This window comes from Solea solea, chromosome 19, assembly GCF_958295425.1.
Source record: "Solea solea chromosome 19, fSolSol10.1, whole genome shotgun sequence".
Classification (NCBI taxonomy): Eukaryota; Metazoa; Chordata; class Actinopteri; order Pleuronectiformes; family Soleidae; genus Solea; species Solea solea.
In genome coordinates, this window is record NC_081152.1 from 1,420,505 (window position 1) to 1,440,565 (window position 20,061).

The following is a 20,061-nucleotide window of genomic DNA, read 5'->3' on the forward strand; positions in this document are numbered from 1 at the left end:
TTATAATCCATTATGTTTATTCAGTTTTTCTCTTTTTTGCATATATCTACAGATTATACACAAAAACACACGGTTTAATGTTTGATTTACAGGCAGGTGTAGAGTCTGATGAGGACTGTGTGGTCACATGTAACCAGGAAGTAAAAACCTTTGGCACAGCATGTAAAGCCTTTAGTCACAAATCTGGAGTCGCTGTCCGTCTGGAACTCGTTGTTTGTCAGATTATAAATATGAGATACTTACAATTATTTTGTCGGAATGTCGATGGGGAACGAGTTCCAGACAGACAGCGACTCCAAACCCGTGATGACTTCCTGTCTATTGAGCTGTCACTCCAAAACTCCAGCCAATAAGCAGGCAGCTTCCTAAGGCCCGCCCACAAACAAAACACCACGGCGTAAAGAACAAATCACAAGTGTGTAATAATCAAATACAATATTTTTGAATGATTTAAATCGATGTTTTTTTGCTTCTTAAAAAGTGTTGTTTGAAAGTATCGACACAAATCGAATTCCATTGTTAAAACGCTGCACTCGCAGGTTAAAGCTACAGAATAGTGATGACTGTAACAGGGTCACTGAGCTCCATGATGGTGGTGTTGTAGTTTTCTCTGTTATGTCACATTTTACACAACAGAACCTCAGAGACAAGAAGAACACTGTGATTGTCAATGTGTCACTCACCTATCTCAGGCATGGCTTTAGACTGTAATCCCTCTGTCTTCTGATGTCTGGATATAAGCACTGTATCAACTTGAGTATTGTCCTGGTCCAGCATCTCTGGTCCGATCATATGACTCTGACACAGGACTCATGTTTTATTAAGACTGGTGTTGGTTTGGTTTTCTGTGGCCGCAGTGATATTTGAGACCAGATTAATCCAACCTGGCTGCTGAGTGTGAGATTACAGCTGTCACCTGAGCTGGGCTTCAGCACATCTTCTCTGCAGGCTGGAGGACACGCCTTGGTCTGGCCTTGGTCTGCCCTTGGTCTGGCCTTGGTCTGGCTTTGGTCTGTGCTGGTTCTACATCTGCCTCAGTGTATGTCAGAGATGGTATTCACTGTATAAAACGAGGAAAGGCTGAATGCACAGACACGCACACTCACTCACTCACTCACTCACACACACACACACATGCAGCCTACTGTACTCTGATGTGAGACTAATTGGCTGAAATGGCTGACGAGCTACAGTCTGTGGTTCAGATCAATAATTCACTTCATCATTTATTCATGATTACGTCTCTCTGACTCTGAATGCTGACTTGACAGCATTTGTATCTCCTCTCTTGTTTCCTCCTCTCTTGTTTCCTCCTCTCTTGTTTCCTCCTCTCCTTTCATCTGCACACTTCTTGACTTCTCTTCTTTCCTGCATACGTCTATCTGTCTGTCTGTCTGTCTGTTCACCCACACACGTTCACCCACACATATTCACCCACACATATTCACCCACACATATTCACCCACACATGTTCACCCACACATGTTCACCCACACATGTTCACCCACACATATTCACCCACACATGTTCACCCACACATGTTCACCCACACATCCTCCTCTCCTCCATGTTTCCAGTCTCACCCTTTTTCACCTTCCACTCTCCACCTCTCTTCTCATCCCTCCGTCCTTGTTTAGTTTAGTTTAACACAAAGCTGAAGATGTCAGAATCCTGAAGGTCTGGATTACGGACGAGTCGCTACGATACTTAGTGTCAGTCCGATACTGGTCAGAATCACTGGTTTTCATATCGGGCAGATCAAAATATGAAAGCTGATACAATCCAAAAATCCAATATATCACAAACGTCACGATGCAAAGACGGTAAAAATGTAATTAAAAAGCATTTTTATGAGTTTCATTATGTGTCTAATGCGTCTAATGACGTTCCAAACACACTTTAACGTTTAAAACACGCAGTGAAGAGATCAGACTGAAACGGCTTATACTAGAGAGAGTGATATAACCCAGTTAAGGTGTTTACAAGAGGGCTGCAATAATCCCACTTTTACTTAATGTGCTTATAATGAGGTTGTTAGTGTGCATGAAACAGAATTGCCTCGCAGGGATAATAAAAGTTTTCCAATCTAATCCAATCCAAAAGGTAGCTGTAAATTCAATTTCAATTCAATTTATTTGTAATGTGCCAAATCACAACATACATTATCTGAATGAAGGCAAAAACCTTTACATCCTGGAGCAGAGAAACACGACAGACACGACACACGATGAGCAAACACTAGGCATCAGTGGAGAGAAAAGCATCCACAGAAGCAGCTGTCATCACACTTGTTGTATTTTTCTACTGCAGCTTTTTATAATTCTTTACTTTTTTACAGAGAGAACCATATTCATGCCTTCCAAGATATATATCATTTGACTCAACTACAACCTAAAAGACTTGTTTGTGATCATTCATGTTCTCCTCTCCTCTCCCGTTTCATCTCAGGCATTATACACCAGATGAAGAGGGAGTATGAGACGGCGCTGAAGCTCCACAAAGCTCACCTGTCCTTGGCCCAGGAGCTCGGTGATTACGCTGCTCAGGGAAGAGCCTACGGGAATATGGGCAACGCCTACCACGCACTGGGCGTCTACGACCAAGCCGTGCGTTACCACCGACAAGAGCTGCAGATGTCACTGGAGGTTCATGCGCTCAACAACAACAACAACAACAACAACAACAACCACAACAGCAACATTTAGACAACATGAGGAGAACAGATTGTGAGAATGTGTTTGTGTGTCAGGTGAACGATCGTCCGTCACAAGCCTCCACACACGGTAACCTGGCAGTAGCGTACCAGGCTTTGGGCGCTCACGACCAGGCTCTCCAGCACTACCTTCACCACCTGACCATCGCACGAGAACTGCAAGACTCTCAGAGTGAAGCTAGAGCACTCGGTGAGTTGTTCTGGGTTTGAGCGAGTACAAAGTCCCAATCATGGTTTCAGTTTCTGCTCGACTCTACGTTCATTGACTCGTGTCGTTGAAACAGCCTCAGTGACGGGAGATTTAAGACAACTGCAGCAACACTCTGTTGTTGAGGAACTCTAACTATGTCAGTATGAGAACATTCTGGACACTACTAAATCTAAACATTTGATACAAACACCAAACCCTCTTATAAACACAATATTTACCAAACAGAAAATTGAGTTGAAGATCCGAGTTGGAAAGAACTCCAAATAGAACCCTCATGTATTAAAGTTGTAATGATATGTCATACAAATTAGGGCATTTATGTCCATGTTAAATTAAGGAACATTTATGCAATAAAGAAAAGAAAGTGTGATTTTTAACAGTTACTAACCTGTAAAGAGCAGAGAAGAGTGTCACACAAGCCTCGATGGTTACCATGGTTACCTCGATGCCTTTTTTAGTCCAAAACAAGTGCGTGCCAACACCTGGACGGGAAAACGTTGTCGTGCTCGGAGCATGTAAGAGCAGCTTGTGTGGTTTGGTGCAGACTCAAAGTGCATGGATGTAGGTTGAACTGGCAGATGTTCTGTGAAAAAAGAAAATGTACCCTGTCATTTATTATTTTATTTACCCCCCCCCCAGCAAACCTGGGCAACTTCCACAGTTGGAGGGGTGAATATGCTCAGGCTCTGCCGTACTACCAGCAGTACCTGTCCCTGGCTCCAGGCTTGCAGGATCTGGAAGGAGAAGGCAAAGTTTGCCACAACCTCGGCTACGCTCACTACTGCATCGGGCAGTACAGAGACGCCGTGAGGTCAGAGACACGTCCATGTCCAACGTAACACACATTCATTACAAACATTCACCATCAATCACAATCTCACGTTCATAGAACTCGAATCAGGATACCAAATATGTGTAACATGTGTACTGTCCCTGTTTCATATCCTCTACAATATCCTCTTGACTACCAGGAAAAAAATATAAAGATATTATAAACCTTGTGACCAAAGCCCCACCCCTTCATATTTGGTATCATTGAAAAGCCCTAAATGTCCTCTGTAGACAGCAAAAGGAGTTCATTCAGTAGAATGATTTAGAGCAGTGCTTGTTGTACAGGCTAACAGCTGCAGGGGGAACAACCTAATAAACGACTGAATAAAGTCTTAATTTAAGAGATTAAAGTCGTAAATTTACGAGATTAAAGTCATAAAATTCTAACCTGTTGTTTTAGAAGAGGAGAGCAGGAAAAACGCATCTTTTCCGTAGAAAGAACCAGGAAATTACTGCTTTATTCTAAAGTAAACAATTCCACAAAATGCTCTACAGCCTCATTTTAACAACTCTCCTCTTCTAAATCAACAAGTTAGAAAATTACCACTTTATTCTCGTAAATTTACGACTTTATTTTCGTAAATGTACGACTTTTTTCTCGTAAATGTACGACTTTATTCTCGTGAATGTACGACTTTATTCTCGTAAATTTACGACTTTTCTGTGAAAAAAAGTTTTTTCTCAATGTGGCCCTAATCCTCCGTCGTACATTTTAAAGGTGTGTAATTTTAAGTGAAAACTGGATAAAGTGAAAATAGTTTTTTTCAGGTACTACGAGCAGGACCTGGCTTTGGCGAAGGACCTTCAAGACAAATTATCCCAGGCTAAAGCTTACTGTAACCTGGGCCTGGCCCACAAAGCACTGGGGGAATACAGCAAAGCAGAGGAGTGTCAGAGATACTTGCTGTCTCTCGCACAAGCCCTGGACAACACACAGGTCACATCATCATCATCGCCCTCTAATATTTACACCTCTTTATTATCTGGGGCGTGGTTGTTGTTACTGACTGTGAGTGTGTGTGTGTGTGTGTGTGTCAGCAGGCAGTCTTCAGGGCCTTTGGGAACCTTGGCGATGTGTGTGTATGTCGGGGTGATCTTCCCGGAGCTGTGAGGTTCTACCAGCAGCAGTTAAGCCTGGCTCAGAAGGTCAATGATCAGAAGATGGAGGCTGATGCCTACTCAGCACTCGGGTCAGTTCACAGGTAAAACCACAACGTCCATCAACGTGGTTTTCTCTGTGGATTTAAAGCTTGAAACATCATTGGTGCATGTTGAGTCATGTGATGTCTGGAGACAAACAACCATCCACTCCCACACTCACACCTCGGGTCAATTTAGAGCAGGGGTAGTCACTTATGTTTCCTCATGTACAGGTGAAAGTGAAATGCATTAGATTTTTGTTATGCAGTGATCCCTCATTTATCGCGGGGGATTTATTTTTTACAATTATGATATTTGTGTTTTAAGGCTGTAAAACCCTTCACCACACACTTTATACACTTTTCTCAGACAGACATGACCATGTTCTCACATTTCTCACAAGTTTAAACACTCTCAAAGTTCAAACCTTTGTAGATTTTAAAACATAAAAGTATTATAGAATGAAACCAAAAATCAAAACTTGTTTTCAGGAAATAAAAATATCTACGTTTTCCTGCCTATTAGAAATAACTAATTTAATTTTAATGATCAACCTACGAGGACACATAAGAAATTACAGAAACAGTAAAGTTAGAGATTAAAAATGAGATTAACGCGATTAAAAACATGCTAAATATGACTGTGATTAATTATAATATAATATAATATAATAAAGTATAAGATTGAATGAATTAATCTCAGTTAACGTGATGGTTTGACACCCCTAACTTTGACTTTATCTGTTTTTTCCTCTACTTTCTGGGCTTTTTATTTGCTCTCCTCTCTTCCTCTCTTCCTCTCTTCCTCTGTCCCACTCGAGGCTGCTGCGGCAGCTGGACGCAGCCTTGTCCTTCCACAGCCAGGAACTGACCATCCGGAAGGATCTGGGCGACCAGCAGGGGGAGTGCCGCGCCCTCGGCCACCTGGCCGCAGTTCACATGGCCCTGGGAGACTACACTACCACCTTCCAGTGTTACGAGACCCAGCTGGGCCTGGCTCAGGGGCTCAGGGACGCCCGTCTGGAGGCCCAGGTCCACGGGAACATGGGCATCACTAAAATGAACATGGGAGTCTTTGAGGAGTCCATCGGTTATTTTGAGCAGCAGCTGGCCATGCTGCAGCAGCTGACTGGAACTGAGAGCATGATGGACCGAGGCAGGGCCTATGGGAACCTGGCAGACTGCTATGATGCTCTGGGAGACCATGAGGAGGCGATCCAGTACTATGAGAAGTACCTGACTGTGGCCCAGAGTCTAAACCATGTCCAGGACCAGGAGAAGGCCTACAGAGGACTTGGCAATGCACACAGGTGGGTGAAGCAAACATCCTATGCTCTCATTTGCTTTCGTTCTTTCTTTTAGTTTAGTTCGATCAGACCAGATCAGTACCACCAAGTGGACTAGAACTCAAACTATCCACACACACACAAATGGAACAAAACCGACAACTCTTTTGATAATCGATTAGTCGATTAGTCAGAGTTTTGATCACTGTATTCTCCTGTCGTCTCCTTGTGCTTCACCTGTTCCCTCCTCACTCTCCCTCCTCAGGTCCACTGGCAGCCTCCAGCAGGCGCTGGTGTGCTTGGAGAAGCGGCTGGTGGTGGCCCATGAGCTGGGTGGAGAAGGAGGGGGAAAGGCCCAGGCTTATGGGGAACTGGGCGCCTTACACAGCCAGCTGGGCAACTACGAGCAGGCCCTGTCGTGCCTGGAGCACCAGCTTCACATTGCACACACAGCAGTGGTAAGGACTTGTCTTGTTTCACTTGTCTGTCTCTTCGTTTTCTCCTGTTGAAAATGACAAATGATCTTCATGAGAAAGTGAATCATGCTCAATAATGTTCATGCTCTCACTGTCAGGATAAATCCCTGGAGGCAGAGGCCAGTGATGCTCTTGGAGGCATTTATCAGCTGATGGCAGACAATGAGACGGCGCTACAGGTGTGTACAGACTTGACGACTGATGTGAGACGAGGTTTAAAAACAACAGTTACTCAGTAAGACACGTGCAGACACTTTGACTTTGGCTGCTTATAACAACCTGGACGTTGATGCGTGTGATGGTCTGTCACCATGAAGCAGAGGGCGGTGTGACATCACCCACACATACTGTACATCACATAAACAGTATTTTGGTCATTACTCATGTATAGTATAGTATAATTATGTACTGGAGATTGAATTTCTCTCAGGTTTTTATTCTATTAGATTAAACCTCTGTCATCCATGTTGCTGTTGCCTAGCAACAGTGTCTGCATGTCTTTACCATCTGCACACTAAGCTGGTTTTGTTCAAAGCAAACCACTACTTTATTTAACCACCAATGAATCTGCACAGTGGTTTCCAAACTAGGGGCCACAAGCCCTGGTTGGGTCATGCAGTTATTCTAGGGGGGCTGTAGCTTCAGTGTGGACATGCAGTCATGACTGTGATATACATGGTCTCGTCTAACTCTCTGCAAGAATGTGAACAAAGAGTTTTTCCCCAAATGTCAAAGTCGCCCTTTAAGAATCCCTCTCTGCGTCCACAGTGGCACCAGAGGGCTTTGGATTTAGCCGAGCAGACGAGGTGTGTGAGCAGCCAGGGTCGAGCCTATGGCAACTTGGGACTGACCTATGAAGCCATGGGCAACTACGAGCGGGCGGTGGTCTTTCAGGAGCAGCACCTGAGTGTGGCGGCGCAGACCAATGATCTGACGGCTAAAACTCTGGCCTATGGAAGCCTGGGGAGGACACATCACGCACTGCAAAACTATGCACAGGCTGTGATGTACCTGCAGGAAGGTAAGAGTCCCGAGGTGTGTCTACACATGACATCGAGAAGCATTATCACACGTCTCATGAGATTAGGGTGTAATTAGTGTTAGTGTCTCTAACTCACAAGAGATATTTGTTACTTTAAAAAAAAAACCTATATCATATTTGATCTGCGTGAGGGCATCTCATTCAGAGTCTGAGATGTACTTTGTGATTTGAATTGGTCATTAGCTGAAAAGGCAACATGGGGTTAATTACGCTCGGACGGGAAGTGAAACATTGGGGCAACAACAGAGAGAAAGAGGGTAAATGTGCCAGTGTCGCACTGCCAGGACGTTCAAAGAGAAGATGTTCTCATCAGTCTGTATCTGATCCTCTGTTTGTCCTCAGGTCTGCGTCTGGCAGAGCAGTTAGGACGCAGAGAAGAGGAAGCTAAGATACGCCACAGTCTGGGTCTGTCTCTGTGGGCGAGTGGAAACCTGGAGGAGGCTCAGCACCAGGTGTGTATGTGAGAACCACAGAGACAGAGAGTGAGGGTCTGATTAAAGCAGGGGTTCGTACAGTAAGGCCCCATTTAGACCTGGTGTTAACATCCATCTTTATTCTCCTGTATGTGAGCACCAGTGCTGTAAGAATCAGTATCAGAAGAAACAAACAGTCAAATGAGAAAAAATGTTTATCGAGCGATCATTCATCATATCTCCACTCAATGAAACAGTAAAATAATTACGATGGATTGTTGTTCAGGTAAAAATGTTGCCCTGTATTACTGATAGTAACGTCTGTCAGGTCTGATAGTTTTGCTTGACTGAGCCACTTTTCAGATGAAGGATGGAGCAGATCAAACAGATTACATAATAACATCAACAACACAAATCACCAGAGTTACTTACTGCAGCTTTAAAGCTTCTGTTTGATGTAGCATTGTTTTCATCTTTATTTAATGTTTGTCGTGTCCCAACAAGTCATTTTCTTGTTGGTTATATATATGTACATATATGTATATATATATATATGTAAATATACACATAGTATATATATATATATGTATATGTTGCTGCGGCTGCGTCCCCAGCAGAGACAAAGTGGACAGGGAGCAGAGAGGCAGAACACTTCTTCACATTGTTGTGTTTCTCTACTGCCACCCAGTGGTTAGTGCTGAGACTTAGTTCAAGTATTAACTCATGTCATCTGAAGCAAACACGTCACAGTGTGTGTGTTATGAACGTGAAGACTCAGTTTGTGAACTGTGTGTTTCAGTTGTACAGAGCGTCAACGTTGTTTGAGATGATTCGACACGAGACGCAGCACAGCACGGATTACAAGCTCTCACTGTTTGACCTGCAGACCAGCCTGTACCAGGCTCTCCAGCGAGTCCTCGTCAGCCTAGGTGAACCGGCTCTCCTCTGACTGTGCTTGTTGGTGCATCTGTTTACTTCACGCTGATGATTTGGTTCATTTCTGGAGCTGAAACGATTAATCCATTATTAAGTTTGAAGCTTTTTTCATGATTAAAACAAGAGTTCCGATTGTTTAAGCTTCTTAAATGTGAGTATTTTCTTCATTTCTTTGCTCTGGAAAACAAAGAAATCATTAAAAGTGAATCATTTTGGTTTGTGGACAAAACAAGACATTTAAGAACATCATCAGTTCCAGGTTTCTAAGGTTTTCTAATATTTTATGGACCAAACTATTAATGGAGAAAATAATCGACAGATTATGAAAATAATCATTAGTCACAGATCTATTCATTTCCGCTCTTCTTCTTCTTCTTCTTCGCCCTCCTCCTTCTTCTTCTTCCTCTTCTTCGCCCTTCTTCTTCTTCTTCTTCTTCTTCCTCTTCTTCCCCCTTCTTCTTTGTCACTGTCGTCGCTGCTTGATCTTCTGTTTGTGTCTCACTCAGGTCGACATGATGAAGCTCTGGCCGTAGCAGAGCGAGGACGCACGCGAGCCTTCGTCGATCTCCTGGTTGAACACCAGAGAGGCAGTCAGCAGGCAGCGAGCACTGACCCTTACGTCCCGGTCACTGTGGAGCACATCCTGGACACGGTCAACAGTCAGAGGACGATGGTGCTCTACTTTTCTCTGGCAGGAGGATTTCTGTACAGCTGGCTGATATCTCCAGGAACAGGTGTGCACACACACACACACACACACACACTTGTCATGACATTTACAATCAACACACATGTATTGTCCGTGGTGGAATAACCATTTTAATATTGGACTCTCATATTTATTATAATTGTCATGACATTTGAGGACATTAAGGGAATTAACATTTGGATTTTATCACCATGTGACTTGAATGACCCCATGACCTTTCCTTTAAGGCCATCACTGTTTTATTCCGGGGCAGGATTACGATTGTTAAGTATCAAAAATATCTGCATGTTGTGATGAATGGGCCTCATTCACATATTTATAAATGAATGAATTATAAATAATATAAATGATATATAAATGTGTTCATACTCTGCAAACAAACAAAAAGATCCAGCTTTAAAGCTCCAGTGTGTAACTGTTCGATGCCTCCTTCACTCACACTTTCACCTTTCTAAGCACTTTTCAGTTCCACAAACAAACGTCTCTTTGCTGTTTCCTCCGTCTTTGTTGGTTTGTATATCGTGTTTATGTGGGTGGAGCATTCTTCTTCTTCTTCTGCACACACACACACACACACACACACAACACGCACCAAACCGTGCAGCAATTATCTACAGTTTTTCTAAAATGCTACAACAGGTATCGTGAAGTTTAACGAGGTGTATCTTGGAGAGGCCGGAGCAGACGTGTCTGAGCTCCAGGAGGGTGGAGGAGGAGGAGGAGGAGGAGGAGGAGCAGGTGCAAGTCCTCTGTCTCTGGACCAGCACATCTACAATGCCAGAGAGTTTCTCGGAGTGGAGAGCCATCACAGCAGGTAGAGCTTTTCTCTCTGATACATTAAAACACCTTAACATATGAATAAATGAACAAAAGCAGGTGCTACTGTGTGTGCAAGTGTGATGTTTTCTCTTTCTCTCTTGACGTGTGAAGATGTGAGACTGTTGTTACCTTTAATGCAGCATTCAGAATAAAGGACACATAATAAAGCCTGTGTCTCTGTGTGTGTGTCTCAGGATTTGCTCCGGCAGTGAGACAGAGAGCGAGGCTGGAGATCTGTTAGAGCAACAGTTCGAGGAGCTGAACAACAAACTCAGCTCGACCACCGACCCGTCAGGTTACCTGCGCATGGTCTCCAGGAACAACATCAACAACAGGTCGGATTTTCACTCGGTCATCTGTGTGATCTGTGGATGCTTGTTGGGCAACCGGCAGTTTCATCAGACTAATGTGTGTGTGTGTGTGTGTGTGTGTGTGTCTTCAACAGAAGCATGACGAGCCTCTACAGCGCCACAGTATCTCCAGTAAAGGACAACCTCTCCTCTCCTCCTGGTCGACTGAGTAATATAAGCAAACCTCCTCTGCGAGCCCTTTATGACTTACTCATTGCACCAATGGAAGGGGTAAGTGTGTGTGTGTGTGTGTGTGTCCTTTAAGTGTGGTTAGCATGTTAGCATGAGTGTTAGCATGAGTGTAAGCGTTTGCAGCTTTTTCTCGTTAGGAAACCGAAGTTTGTGTCAGTGAGTTCAAATGTGTTATTTATGAGGGTTCGAGCACAAGGTGCCCTGAACATAACTCACGTTTATTTGACACCACATCAGACCTGGTGAAAATGTACGTCTGAAAGTGCATCAAGCATTTGAGGTGGGCGGGGCTAAAAACTGACGCAAAAAAACTTCTAGGTCATGTGATGTCAGGTTTAACGTACATGTACGAAACTTGGGACACATTATTTGGTCTCTGTAAATTGTCCTTGAGTGTTTACATATATTTTATTAGTTCAGCCTTTGCTAAGTTGCTAAAATCTGTTTTTTCCTCGTGTCCGTGCTGGCAGACATGTTCTCAGTGTCTGCGTGGCTGAGGCTGGTTCTCAGCACTGACTGTAATGTCATGCCTTTTTAATCATGTTTGGTCATGTTTGGTGTGCAGGGTCTGATGCACAGCAGTGGACCTGTGGGCAGACACAGACAGCTGATACTAGTGTTGGAGGGGGAATTGTACCTGGTCCCATTTGCCTTGCTTAAAGGCAGCTCCTCTAATGAGTACCTGTACGAGAGGTTCAGTCTCATCTCTGTCCCGTCCTTGGCCAGCCTGGGAGCCGCTGTCAAGGTCAGTAGATAAAACATATTTAAGCAAATGTTGAATTCATGAATCCATCCACTCTCTTGTCGCACCTGTTGTTACAACCCATCACTGTAAATCTATTATTTCATCTATTTTAAAATGACAGTACAGTATCAGCATGGTAAATGTTTAAATTAAAGTAAGTAATTTTGTCATAAAGAAGTGATACTGTGGTAAAGTCAGCTTAAGTAAGAATAACCTCCAGTACTTCTTATTACCAAGCTCTTACCTGTATATGGTATTACTGCAATAGTATCTCATTACCACACTGTTTCCATTATTAATACTAAGCAGACATGTGAATTGTAAAAGATGCTGTTACTATGGTGGTTTTATCTCCCTGTTGTGGCAATAAACTAAATGGTATTTTCCCTTTAATTCCTTATTTTTCCTTATCCTTGTCCTTATTTCCTCTTTTGTTGTTATTTACTCACAACTGTTACTCCTTAATTATTACTCTCCCGCTGTTTTACACCTTCTACTGTATTATTCATCTGCATTTTCTTTAGAACATGTTTTCTATGCTTCTCTTTTTTAACAATTCTTAAAATAGTCTTTGAATCTCGTCTTATGTTGAAATAGTTTGTTGTGGTTCAGCTGACAAATAGAGAAATGTAGAAAGGAAAACGACAAGAGAAGAAAGGGGAAAATAACTGTGCAACAGGAGGGAGTGAGAAGAATCCTTCCCCATGTCCATACCTGCTCACCTCCCACCCACTGATAATGCCCCACCCACTGATAATGCCCCACCCACTGATAATGCCCCATCAGTCTAAACCTGTGTTTTCCCCACAGCCTCAGCATTGCCGTGGCCCCTCCCTTTGCACAGATGGAGGTTCAGTGGCTGCAGTAGTGGGAGCGCCTCGCCTGCCCCCCAGTGTGATGGACCGCTGGTTGTGGGGGCCTCTGCCTTCAGCCCAGGAAGAGTCTCTGTGGCTGGGGGATCAGCTGGGGTGTCACCCACTGACCGGAGCAAACGCCACGAAGGAGCGCGTACTCGCTGCTCTGAGTCAGGCTGAGTGTGTTCACTTCGCCACTCATATATCCTGGAAGCTTGCTGCGCTGGTGCTCGCCCCAAGCCGCGAGCACGCCGGGGGGGAGGCCGCTACCGGCAGACCCAAGGAGAGGTCTCCATGTGGGGCGTCGACCTCAAGCGAGAATGTGGACCGAGACGTCGACGGTTCCTTTTCAGTGAGTCACAGCAGCCCAGAGAGACTCAGAGGAGCAGAGGGACCAAATGAGGACGTGGACAGTGTGTGTGACAGTCCATCACTTCAAGACGTCCTCCTCACTGCTGCTGACATTCTGGGCCTGTCCTTAACTGTCAAATTAGTGGTTCTCAGGTAAAAACCTTCCACACATTCAACTTTTTAAAAACTCTGTCAACACTTTAAAAATCATTACAGTGGTTTTCTCTTTTCACAATCAATTTAAATGATTATTGTTATTATTAATATTGTTCGCTTATCAGCTCTAGTGCAGCTGGGATGACATTAAACACTTAGTCCAGTGATCTCAACTTGGTTTTATTCTTGTCTTTTCCACTGGCATCATTTTAGTTTTGGTTGTTGGTAGTTGGTTGGTTGGTTGGTTGGTTGTGGTTGTGGTTGGTTTTGTTTTATTGTTGTCTTTTCTGTTATTCATTGATTTTGTTAGCATTAATGTCAATTTTCTGTCAGTCCCTTGTAAAGCACTTGATTGGTTGGATGGTTGGTTGGTTGGTTGGCTTGTTGTTTGGTTGTAGTTGGATTGGGTTGGTTGGCTGGTGGGTTAGTTCTGGTTGGTTGGCTGGTGGGTAGAGTAACTAGTCAGCTCATCATAGTTCTGATGTCCTTGTCTCTTCAGGTTGTTCCCAGAGTCCAGCAGCAGGGTGACAGCTGACGGGGTGGTGGGTCTGACCCGAGCATTCTTAGCTGCAGGCGTCCAGTGTGTGTGCGTCTCCTTGTGGCCTGTGCCAATAGCTGCCTCCAAACTGTTCACACACACCTTCTACACTGCCCTGCTCAACGGCACTAAAGCCAGCGCTGCTCTGACGGAGGCTATGAAGACGCTACAGAGCAGCACGCACTTCTCACACCCGTCCAACTGGGCTGGTGAGTAAACAGTCACATCTCACATTATTCAAGATTCAAGATTCTTTATTGTTATTATGCAAACAGAACAAAATGTCCTCCCGATAAATAAATATGGAGTTTCTATCCTTCTGCCCACATCAAACACAAATATCCTTTTCTTTCAGGTTACATGTTGATTGGCAATGACGTGAAGCTGAACAGCCCCATGTCGCTGGTTGGCCAAGCTCTGGCAGAGATGCTCCAGTATCCAGAGAGAGCACGGGACGCCCTCAGAGTGCTGCTACACTTGGTGAGACACCTGCACAAGCAACTACAAACTCATGGTTGAGAAAACAGAAAGAACACGACAGCAGCAGAACTCCAAACTGAAAGATAATCCCAATAATAAATAATAAATCCCAATAATCCCTCTCCACAGGTTGAGAAGTCTTTGCAGCGTATTCAGAGCGGCCAGTGTAACCCAATGTACACATCACAACAAAGCATCGAGAACAAGGTCTGAGTGTTGCTCTTCTCTTCTTCTCCGTGTCTCATCTTTAAATGTCAGCTCATGACGTGTTTGCTCTCCTCGGGCTCAGGTGGGCGCTGTACCAGGCTGGCAGGCTCTTCTGTCTGCGGTGGGTTTCAGGTTGGACTATTCCGGTAGCGGCACGGGTCTCCCTGCGGCGGTCTTCTTCCCCATGTCAGACCCTGGGGATCGACTGCAGCAGTGCAGCACCACCCTACAGTCCCTGCTTGGTACCAACATCATAAAAACTGATATAATGACGACTTCTTTTGTGATGAAATGATACGTCTTATTATATTAAGAGTGATTTCAGGAAAATACCTCATTATGATTTTTTTTCAGATATTATTCATTGTAATTTGATTTGATCATAATTTTAAAAATCAAGCTTCATCCACATGAGATACCATCAGAATATATATATATATATACCTACCACTGATGCAGAAACTATTTACAGTTTTAGTGTAAAATATCCTTCGCCTCATTCTTCCCTTCCAAGTGTCAAAATTATAGAACATCTTCTGTGGGCTATTGTGATCCAAACATAAATAAACATCATTCTTGGGTTAATGAAAAACAACAATTTCAGGTTGTTATAGAATATTCTGACAAAAAAAAATACACATACATTTGACAGATTGTTCTGGCAACAAACCAGAACCAGAGCAGTTGTTACAAAAGCTCTGATATTTGCATGAACAGCAGTTTAAATGTTGACCACTAAGTCATTTTCAACGACCCTCAAAGGTTTCTGGTCGGCCATTTGAGGTCTGACCACTGAATCAATGCATGTTCATGACAGTTAAGCAGCAGAGTCTGTATTCATCACAGTCATGTGTCTTGATATCAGCATTCATTGATTCATCTCACAATGTGAATCTTTGTTTTTAAGAAGGTAAAATAATATCTGAATAAATGCTGACACAGAGATCTCCTGTGTGTCCTCAGGTCTTACCCCTGCAGCTCTGCAGGCTCTGTGTAAACTGGTCACAGCGTGTGAGGCTGGAGAACAACTCATTCACAAGGTACTGCTGCAACAACAGATACATCATACAGAACAAGTGGGACAGACCCAGAGACAAGGCTTATCTGCTGTGAGACAGGGGTCTTAGTGGTGTCATAGAGGGGCCACACACACACAGCAGTCTGATCTCAAGTCAAATAATAACAGCATAATAATCTATAAACTACAAGAACACCAATGTTTTCCCTTTGTTTTACATTTAATGGTTCTTTTCACAAAACCTGAAAATGTTTTACACAAAACATTTAATCACAACTAAACATTCTAGTATTTCACAGATAGTTAGAACATTATTATCTTTGTTGTATTCCTGAAACTTTTCACCAGTCAGTCAAACATCATCGTGACATCATCATGACATCATTGTGACATCATCGTGACATCATCGACATAAACACTGCGTGTGCAGTGACTCAGACACACCAGTGACACTGGGAGTGTTTTCCTCTTCCTCTCCCACAGACTCATGTTACAAAGGCATTTAAAAGCATGGTGGGTATGAAGAGTGTTCCACAGGTCAAGGGTCAAAGCAGACCCACAGTCTTTGCTGAGGATCCTTACACGTGTCCTTCCTTTCCTCTAAACCTTCTTCACAGCTTCACCAGGTGCTGGTGCAGTTTCAGTCCGGAGACAAAGAGCAGGATTTTTCTCTGGCTCCCATACAAGTGTCCATAAGTGTGCAGCTGTGGAGGCTGCCGGGCTGCCACGAGTTCCTGGCTGCACTCGGTGAGTCACTGATCTGCACAATCACTTCCTAGTTCATTTTAGGACGGTGTCATTTGTGGCGTCTTGTTTTGAGTTTGTTTTGAGAGAAACTCTGTTTGACTGTAAAAGAATGTGGAAACTGAATGGTATAATTGTTGTTTCCTTCACTCACTGTGTCTCAGGCTTCGATCTGTGTGAGGTTGGTCAGGAGGAGGTCGTGCTAAAGACTGGGAAGCAGGCCAGCAGGCGCACCATGCACTTTGCCCTTCAGTCTCTACTCGCACTGTTTGGTGAGGATCATTCATGAGTTTTGTAAAGTGTATAAAGTAGGAGACACGTGTCTATCATCATGCTTTCATTCTTAACACATGAGTCCTAGAATAAAAATGTTGATGAATCCTCACAATGTCATATTTCAGACTCCACAGAGCTTCCCAAGCGACTGAGCATGGACAGCTCTTCGTCTCTGGAGTCGCTGTCATCGTCGCAGTCTGCCTGTCAGCCTCACTCTCTGCCGCTCTCCTTCAGTTGTTACCCGCCTCAGCCCTCCTTCCTGCCACAGGTCTGTCCAGACACCCTGTCCTGCGACGCCATCTCTGTCTACAGCCTCAGCTCCCTCGCCTCTTCCCTCAGTTTCTTGTCCCGGCCGGAGCCCGCAGGAAGTGACATCATAAGCCACCGCTCGCACCAACAGGAGCCGGATAGACAGCGCGGAGCGGCAGGCCTCTACGCCTCGCATCGCCATCCCGGCGGCCTGTCAAGAGGTCGACTGACCAATCACGGAGGAGCAGCAGAGGCGGAGGATGACGAGTACGAAGGTTACTCCATCATAAGCAGTGAACCGTTAGGACGAGGAGGGAGGGACTGTGACACGCTGCCGCTGCCTGCAGGACACAGACACGGCAGAGGCGGCGCTGGGCGAGGATCTAATGGCGCTCATGGGTATCCCAGAACAATCTCCTCCAAGGGAAGCGTCAGCACACCCACGTCTCCCATCAAAGCTCCGCCGCTGCCAGTCAAGGTGGCAGCCAGTGCTAATCTCAGGCAGGAAATGTGAGTCCAGGGTTTCTTTATTTAGGAGAAATGAATGAATGTGGTCCTGCCACACCAGGTCCAGTGCTGAGGTGTCTCTGAGCGAGGTACCCAGCCCCCATCGCTCTTTGTTAACTGGACACTCTTAACTGACCCCAGTCATAGGAGCCACATCTACACTAGTGTTCAAACTACTACACCAGCCGTGGCCCTGCAGAGCTAAACAGTGTGGTCAGAATTGTGAGACAAGCAATAGATTTGTTCCACTGGCAAAGTCCAGAATTCAGTATCTTAAAGGTCTTAAAGGTCTTAAAGGTCCACTGTGTGGCAACTAGACATGAAGCAGCAGATTGTAACAGATGGAGGGATCCTCCCTCTGTCAGGTGTGTCAGGAAACAACAGACGTTTGCTCTGATGAGTTACTGTAGTATAATTCATCATTTGTGTTGGTTTGAATAATAATAACTCTCATGTGTTGGTTTTTTTCTCATTTCTTGCAGCACGTCTCCTCAGAGGACTAAAAAGGGCAAAGTTAGCAGCTCAGAGTCGGACCAGTCAAGTACTGAGACCGACAGCACGGTCAAGTCCCAGGAGGAGAGGACGGGGCCTGCCGGACAAATGGATCCACAGGAGCTGGCGCAGAAGATCCTGGAGGAGACTCAAAGCCACATGCAAGCTGTGGAGAGTCTGCAGAAAGCAAACGTTCGAGGGAAGACACTGATCAGGGCGGAGGGGAAAAAACAGTCATCGCTTTCTACTCCCACAAGCCCGACGTTGACTCCCTCTGGCAGAGAGCGTGGGTTTCATCCGTCTGAGACCAGTGCGTTCAGCAGACCACCCAGTCGGGCAAGTCTGAAAACGTGCTCCTCTCTTCTTTCTCCTCACCGTTCACTCCTCTCCACCTCTGTCTCCACACCTCCCCCAACTCCGCCCAAACCATCTCACGCCTCTGTGCGACAGAAAATCAGCTCCGGCTCTTTGTGTTCATCTGTCGCTGTGAAGGATCAGGGTTCACCGGTCTGCACAGCTTCCTCAGATGTGCACGCTCAGCAGACTCAGCACAAACTAAAACACCACGTCTCACCCTCCCACTCCCCGGCTGACACTGCACCATCACCAGCTCCGTCCTGTTCCTCTGAAGGATCCGTTTCCGCCTCGTCCAGTTCTGTAAACACTCCTGAAGTGAAGCAAGCGGGACAGGACAACAAAGTCCAGACTGTTCGTAACTTAAAAACCTTCTGGTCCAACAGCAGCCGGACACATGAGGCGCCCTGCGCCGCCAGTTTACTCCAGGGTGGGAACAAAAAGATGAGCACAGTTCAGAAGGATGTTCTCGGTTTGCTTAACCTCTCCCCCAAACAGCAGCCTCTCAGCAGGGATTCTGAAGCAGATGGTCACCAAAAACTGGACGCCAAACCCCGCCCACCTCCATCTGATGCTGTCCCCACAAACTCCAAAGGAGGCCTCAGTCTTCCCAGTGCGAATGGATACAAATTTCTCTCGTCAGGTCATTTTTTTCCATCCTCTAAATGTTGAGAGTTTGGATATTTGGAAAGTCTTCTGTTGTGTTTTCAGACAGGAGTCAAATACAACCAGCAACACCCACAGACAAGAAAGAAAGAAAGAAAGAAAGAAAGAAAGACAGAACCACTGCTTCATACTGACAGTCATTTAACATTTCTTTTCCTGTGGAGAGATGTTAAAAGGATGGTTCAGTTGGTTTTGGTACAGTACGGTACATTTTCTTTGTGTTCCAAAATAACCAGCCCCAACGGTTCCATTCTTTGGCACCAGAGTAAAATGGTACGGTACAGTCATGAGAGTCAGCTGATAGGGTGATGGAAAAGACCGGTGTTTCTTAGTTTGCAGCCAGCCTCTGATGGATTAACTGGTGTGTGTTGGGTCATTGTCGTGTTGCAGGTTCCAGTTCCTGCTTTGATTATTTGACAGATGGTGTCACATGTTCCTCAAGCACCCTCTGATACACGGTAGAATTCATGGTTGATTCTACGATGGTGAGCTGTTCAGGTCCTGCTGCAACCAAGCATCCCCAAACCATTCCAGCTCCATGCTTCACAGTTGGTACGAGGTTCTTTTCCTGGAATTCTGTATTTGGTTTATCTGGTGTCCAAATAATAACATTTTAGACTAATCCGTCCAAAGAACAGAACGCCAGATCCTGGTCTTTGTCTACATTCTCTCTCTCTGGCAAACCTCAGGCAGAGAGAAGCAAACAACACGAATTGAGCAAACAAAAATGAACCACAAAATATCGCGTCAATCATTCAAAGTGATTGTATTTTATTTGTTTGAAAATACACTTTTTGTTTGCAATGGTTGGAATTTTCGCTTGCTCTGACTCAAAAAGGGTCAGAACTGGGTTTTGTTCTGGCCCTGAGCAGGCCTGAGCAAGCTGTCTGCTGATTGGCTACTGAGTTTTGAACTCAAGGGACCGGAAGTATTCACAGGTTTGGAGTCACTGTCTGTTTGGAATTCAAAAAGGTTCCTACAATCATTTTAAATGTAATAATGGAATGAATTGTATCTAACTTCTTATTACAACAGGAGCCAAACACGATGTTTGAGGTTTAAATTGGGAAAGCCTTCTTCAAAATGCTGAGTAATGATGATTCAGATTCAAGATTCAAGATTCAAGAATAGAGGCTTTCATAGTGTGTCCTTATTTAGCCCTGTCTCCTGTTCTCAGTCCAACCGTACGCCTGACTGAGGGCTTTACCGTTCCAAACCGTACCATACTGCACCAAACACAACTGGACCATGATGGAAACTAGGCGCAGATGGGTCTGCCATTTTCAGACTAGGCTAGAATCACTGGT

The 20,061-nt window shown here is 44.7% G+C and overlaps 1 protein-coding gene across 2 annotated transcripts in view; it reads left to right on the top strand.

Moving 5' to 3' along the window:
* The window catches only part of ttc28 (tetratricopeptide repeat domain 28), a 53,650-nt gene extending 34,779 nt beyond the window's left edge, over positions 1 to 18,871 (top strand). For both annotated transcript variants that reach the window (XM_058617243.1, XM_058617244.1), the window contains 26 exons: positions 2,449 to 2,645; positions 2,750 to 2,903; positions 3,564 to 3,735; positions 4,524 to 4,692; positions 4,797 to 4,957; positions 5,716 to 6,204; positions 6,446 to 6,638; positions 6,755 to 6,835; positions 7,425 to 7,677; positions 8,041 to 8,150; positions 8,911 to 9,040; positions 9,554 to 9,781; positions 10,396 to 10,570; positions 10,770 to 10,910; positions 11,021 to 11,156; positions 11,683 to 11,862; positions 12,673 to 13,220; positions 13,723 to 13,970; positions 14,117 to 14,241; positions 14,371 to 14,448; positions 14,531 to 14,690; positions 15,412 to 15,488; positions 16,084 to 16,213; positions 16,375 to 16,482; positions 16,612 to 17,245; positions 17,725 to 18,871. In XM_058617243.1, coding sequence (XP_058473226.1) covers positions 2,449 to 2,645; positions 2,750 to 2,903; positions 3,564 to 3,735; positions 4,524 to 4,692; positions 4,797 to 4,957; positions 5,716 to 6,204; positions 6,446 to 6,638; positions 6,755 to 6,835; positions 7,425 to 7,677; positions 8,041 to 8,150; positions 8,911 to 9,040; positions 9,554 to 9,781; positions 10,396 to 10,570; positions 10,770 to 10,910; positions 11,021 to 11,156; positions 11,683 to 11,862; positions 12,673 to 13,220; positions 13,723 to 13,970; positions 14,117 to 14,241; positions 14,371 to 14,448; positions 14,531 to 14,690; positions 15,412 to 15,488; positions 16,084 to 16,213; positions 16,375 to 16,482; positions 16,612 to 17,245; positions 17,725 to 18,760 — 6,113 coding nt within the window. In that variant the 3' untranslated portion in view covers positions 18,761 to 18,871. The remainder of the gene's footprint in view (positions 1 to 2,448; positions 2,646 to 2,749; positions 2,904 to 3,563; positions 3,736 to 4,523; positions 4,693 to 4,796; positions 4,958 to 5,715; positions 6,205 to 6,445; positions 6,639 to 6,754; positions 6,836 to 7,424; positions 7,678 to 8,040; positions 8,151 to 8,910; positions 9,041 to 9,553; positions 9,782 to 10,395; positions 10,571 to 10,769; positions 10,911 to 11,020; positions 11,157 to 11,682; positions 11,863 to 12,672; positions 13,221 to 13,722; positions 13,971 to 14,116; positions 14,242 to 14,370; positions 14,449 to 14,530; positions 14,691 to 15,411; positions 15,489 to 16,083; positions 16,214 to 16,374; positions 16,483 to 16,611; positions 17,246 to 17,724) is intronic.
* The last annotated feature ends 1,190 nt before the right edge of the window (positions 18,872 to 20,061 follow it).